Genomic DNA, 5,539 nt, shown 5'->3' with positions numbered 1-5,539 from the left:
CAACATTACTTATGAATTATTTGTCACATTTAGAACATTTTAGTTTTGACCTTTGAAAACGTTTATCGTTTGCTTGATTTTGAATATGAATTTGAATCGGTTCCAAACTAACACGAGATTAGCGAAAGTAATCGAAGTGACGTGACATCATTAGCAGGGAATTACTGTAGCTAAATACCCGGGCGTTACAATATATGCCTGTCCTTGCTTTCTTAGGGAAAGATGGGGATGCACTACTGTCAACAACAATGGAAGATTGGCTCTTATCGGCCCCAACTGTCACAAATTTTTCCACTTCATAAAAGAAGTCATAGTATTGCTCACCCAGCATCCCTTCGGCTGAGGGGGGTATTTTCTTCACCTCCATGCATCCAAGCAAGATCCTAGCATATTCAGGTTTATGGATTGTGGCCTCATCCACTTCCGATGTTATCCCCACCAACCCTCCAACATATGCAATATGTTCAACACATCTTTTTTCAATGGGTATGTTATGAATTTTCACGCAAGCCTTTTCCATAATGCCTTTGGCCCCTATCGAAGCAGACCAAGGGGTTATGCATACCACAACATCCCCCTCCTTCATAGGCATACGCTTCCCATAGCAGCAGGCTCTCTCCACTTCGCTAGCGTTGGGAAAGCGCATGACAAGCTGAGTAGGGCTAATGGAGCAAGCCGTACAACGCCATTTTTTCTTTCCAGGTTTCCGGGCAAAGATGGCATTAAACTCATGTTCTATCTCTTTAACTGAAGCATATCCTTCCACAACAGTAATAACCACATTGTTCGTTTTCTCAGTATTTTGTTTAGATGCACACAGGCCAGGAATATAGAAAAAACCCTGCCCCAGAGATTGAAACCCGCACATAGATGGAACACACTCCCAGGGCCTCAAAGTTTGACATAATTGAGCCATATGACCTAACTTGTTGCATTTTTCGCACCGAATGGTAGGACAGCGAGGAGCGAAATGACCTGAGAGATTGCAATTGATGCAGAGTTCGCTTGTGGTCGACGTTGGTGCAGATGGTGGGGGTGGCGGCGCCGTTTTGGTAGTCACCACCGTCTCCTTGGCCGCCCCGCTCATCGCGTGCGCAGCCGCCTCCCATCTGTCCCCAACCGCACCTCCTCCAGTTCTCGACCCCCCGGGCGCCGCCGGTGGTGGATCTGGCCGCTGCCAAACCATATTGCGGGTTTGATTTGGCAGCGGAGCCTTGCGCCCTCCGTTGAAGCCGCCGCGCGCCGTGTTGTCGCGCCATCCTCCGGATCTCCCCCCACCTCGATCTCCCATCGCTGCGCTCGACGTGCCACCCGCCTGCTCCGCCGCAACAACTTGGGCGAAGGAGCGACCGTCGTCGTCGACCTTGCCGCGCCACCAACCGAAGGAATCGCATGGGGAGTGGATAGGAAGGCAAACCCTAGCTCTCTCCCACAAGTGCCCGAAGAGAGGAGCGAGGTGTGCGTCTCGTGCGCTCGCAGCGGTAGGTGAGGGAGGAGATATGGTTCCCCCCTCCTCGCACGCTCTGGAAAACTCCACGCCCTGGGCACGGCTGGGGCCCTCCTGGCAGTCGGTGTTCTCGTGCCGCCCTTCCGCCATTGGCGTGCGGTGGGTGGGGCTCGAACCTGCCCCGTCACGGTTCAGCACGCTCGCCCGATGCACCGTACTCCCCCCGTGAACCGCGGCTCGCACCGGACCGTGTGCCGCAGCTGCTGACGCTGGCCACGTCGCCGGTAACCGATCCCGAATCTTCGCGAAGTGGCACGGCAACGAGATGACGTCACCAACGTCGATATGCTCCCCCGCACGTAGGAATCGAGCATCGACCGTGATCCCGCGCCCATCGGTCAGGACGATCCGGAGAGCGTCTCGCCGTAGCACCCCTAAGTATTTGAACTGATACATGTATTTGTTTTGTTTCTTCTGGTGTCCAAAGGACTTTGATAGCGGCCTTCATTCAGGCATGGAGTATCTGCTTCCGAGCTCATATGCTCTCTGATGACAGTAAAATTAAAAATACTAAAAAAAACTGTTTTTTTGTGGTAAACTTTGACAAATATTCTGTGCACTTTTAAAATTTATCATGAAAGGACATTCATGGAAGTCGTGGTAAAAAAATTGATGGTAAAAGTTGCTAGTTTTTAAAGTATTTTGGAGTGTTGATTTTTTCCATGACTTGCACAAATGTAGTTTCATGATGAAAATTTTCAAGCATACAAAATATTTGTCAAAGTTTGCCAAAAAACAGGTTTTTTTTTTGAATTTACTATTCCTCCCGAGAGCTCATTTGAGCTCGGGAGCAGAAAGGACTTTCGCCTTCATTTTCACTTCTTATCGGGTCTCGCGAGGTCTACCATGGTTGTCGCCCCCAGACTGCTGCCTACGGGTGGTGCACCTGTTGGTTTGCCCGGGTGCCATAATTTGATTAGCTTTCTGTCACTTTTGCATTTGATAATTTTCACTCTTAGAACCAAACCCATGTTGCGATGATTGTGGTCCCCCCGACCATCATTAATCTTGTTGCCTCCATCGCTCATGTTGTGCATGTTACCAGGTTGTTTGCCTCTAAAGCCTTTATCTCGCCCCTCGCTTTGCGCCAAAGATTCAGGGGAGAGATAGGCAGGCGTTTTGTCAAAATCGTGAACTATCAGTGAAATTTAGTCGATAGAGAATAACATGTAAATGTTTGTTGGGTGAGAGAGAAACCACTATAGATGATATAGCGGTCTCACACAGCAACAAAAAAATGCAATTGATGCATGCACGGAAGGTCACATGCATGGTAGAAAATCCTCTCTCCAATTTCCAAACCATGTTCACTTGTCTTGCCCACCTTTCTTGGTCGCAAACTTCACGTGCATGCCAATAATATAGCTAGTAGCGTGGCTATAAAGAGAGAGCACTATCTATATGTGGACCAAATGACTCTGTGCTTGCATTGCCTTCCTGCCTAGCTACATTTGACTTGCTTCGATCCATTCCATCCACTCAACTCAAGGAAGATCTACTGTACTCCCTCCCATACTAGGTAGCTTGGATAAGATCATCGATGGAGGAGCTGTGGAAGGACATGTCGCTGTGCTCCACCCCGCTCGCGCTACAGTCCTACCACCTCCACTCCCCGGCCGCCGCTCCCTACCGCGGCGCCGCTGTCTACCCCCAGGACTACCTGGCCGGCGCGCCCCGCACGCCGCCGTCTCACACGGCGCTCACCCTGGAGTTCACCTGCCCCGGGGGGACCGGCGCTGCCAACACGGCCACCAGCTCCGGCGACGACCCAGCCGGCTGCCACTTTGGCTTCTCCGCGTCCGGAGGCGGCACCAGGAGGGCCGTGGTCCAGCCGGCGCCAGCGGTGGGCGGCGACCGGCGGCAGCGCCGGATGGTCAAGAACCGGGAGTCGGCGGCGCGGTCGCGGGCGAGGAAGCAGGCCCACACCAATGAGATGGAGCTGGAGCTGGAGCAGCTGCGCCGGGAGAACAGGATGCTTATCCAGCGCGAGCAGGACTTCATCAACGTACGTACGTATACACACGGCAATTTCTCTCTTTGCCATTTAGTTACTGTACCAGTTTCATTACCTGCTAGCGCTACCTAGCTGAAAATACTGGATGGTTAAATGTTGGCATGCAGGATCGCTTGGCGAAAGCGGCGCAGGTAGCCGTCCCCGACTGCAGCAGCAACAGGAGGAACACTAGTAGTACCCTCGAGCAGCAGCAGAGGTGCCGCTCCGCCCCTGCACCATGATCGTCGCGGCGGCCATCGACTCTAGCAACGGCGTTAGCCAAGTATGTATGTAATCTAGCAGTAGCCTACTTCCTTGCAAAATTAAGCAAGCATGTGGCTCGACGATGGATGGAAGTTACCGAAAAAAGGGTTTCCCCCGCTTTGTATACAAAGCAACCAGCCAAACCATACAGGAATAGGTGCTGGGGCGGAAGCAACACAGTCACGCCCAAAAGAAACGACAAAGAAAGAGCAAAAGAAACAAATGCCGACAACGGCGGATCAACAAAAACGAAGAAGCCTCGCGATCGCTGCGCCCCCCGAGATCTTCCACTAGGCTCCAAGACTCCGAAGCGCCGGCACCTATCAACACCTCCAGGAAGGATCGCGACGATGACGACGCTGTTGCCAAGGGTTTCCCCCGGTACACGACGAGGCAAGAGGATGGGTAGCCCCCGACGCCCTCCCGTAAGGTCAGGTGGCACCCACAGGCGCCACCGCGCCGGTGTCAGCGACGCCGACAGGGGTTTCCCCCGATCCCAACCCGCACCTCGGGCGCTCCGGATCCAACCACCAAACCAACCACCACCCTGCGTCAACGCGGTCATGAGGCCTCCACGCCGTCTCACCACGGCACCGCGAAGTGAGGACAGCGTGGCGAAGGATCAGAGCCGGGACTAGGGCATCAACACCGTCGGCACGCGGGAGGGCCCCACCTCCACCGTCAGCGACGGTAGCCGTCCAGACGCAATAGCAGGGGCACACCCGGCCCGTGGGCCCACAGGCCCGGCCGAGCCCTTGTGGGCCCATAAAGCTCCCTCCTTCGCGCTGCTGCCGACACGCCATCGACGCCGACGCCCCAAATCTGAGCCGCTCCTCCTCACCGCGCCACAGACATCGAGACCATGCCGGGGGCCGGCCCGCTAGGACCCAGCTAGGGCCCACCAGGCCCAGATCTGGGTCGGGGGCGCGACATCGGCCACCCAGCACCACCACGTCACCCCGCCGCCATGGAGCGGCGTCGCCACCACGTCCACCGCCGGCCACCCCGCCGGGTCACCGGACCGCCGCCAAGCCGAGCGACACCGCCGGCGCCCTCCTGCCCCGGGCCAGGAGGGCGCGCGCGCGGGGAGAGGAGATCCTGCCGCCGCCGGCACCCCCTGGGCCGGAGCCGGGGGCGCCCGCCGGCGACGGCAGGGGAGAGGAAGAGGGGACGGAGACGAGAGCCTAAGCACGGGGGCCACCCCGGCCGCCTCCCGGGAGGCGGCGCGAGGGCGGAAGGAGGGCGTGGATGGAAGGGCGGGGGAAGGGGGGCGGATCCGGGCCGCGCGCCGGCGAGGGCGGCCGGATCGCGCCGGAGAAGGGCAGGTGGCGGCGGCGGGGTTCGGGTCGCGGGAGCCTAGCTCGGAAGTTAAGCTTGGCTAGTACTCAACTACTGTACTAGTTGGCGTAGTAGTACTGAGGCTTTTCCATCACAAGCCTACTTGAGTGGGCATCGACTGGCCGAAGGCCGAAATCACTATTTTGACCCTTTCAGCAAACATTGTCACAAAGTAAACTCGACATGAAAGTATTTCACAATCTAATCCTTTTAGAAACGTCATAGCCCGCGGCGTTTCTACCCAACATACCAACGCCGAGGTAGCTAGTGCTTCTATCCAATAAAGAAACGCCGAGGTAGCTCGCGTTTCGGACCAGATGAGAAACGCCATAGGCCTTGGCGTTTCTTCGCTAGCACCCAACCGACTCGCTGCCTCGTCAGGGTCTTCCTCCTCAGCTGCCAGAGACGCCGGGCCAGAAACACCAAGGCTAGCGGCG

General features: G+C 56.0%; 1 protein-coding gene across 1 annotated transcript; it reads left to right on the top strand.

Annotated features, from left to right (window-relative positions):
- The first annotated feature begins 2,934 nt into the window (after positions 1-2,934).
- Positions 2,935-3,871, top strand: LOC119368738 (bZIP transcription factor 27-like). The gene is made up of 2 exons (XM_037633908.1): positions 2,935-3,512; positions 3,629-3,871. Exons 1-2 carry the CDS (start codon positions 3,048-3,050, stop codon positions 3,740-3,742), a joined length of 579 nt encoding a protein of 192 aa, XP_037489805.1. The 5' UTR covers positions 2,935-3,047; the 3' UTR covers positions 3,743-3,871.
- The last annotated feature ends 1,668 nt before the right edge of the window (positions 3,872-5,539 follow it).

Source organism: Triticum dicoccoides, chromosome 2B, assembly GCF_002162155.2.
Source record: "Triticum dicoccoides isolate Atlit2015 ecotype Zavitan chromosome 2B, WEW_v2.0, whole genome shotgun sequence".
In the NCBI taxonomy this organism is placed as follows: domain Eukaryota; kingdom Viridiplantae; phylum Streptophyta; class Magnoliopsida; order Poales; family Poaceae; genus Triticum; species Triticum dicoccoides.
The sequence above is the reverse complement of the archived record's forward strand: the minus strand, read 5'-3'. Positions and strand labels throughout refer to the sequence as shown.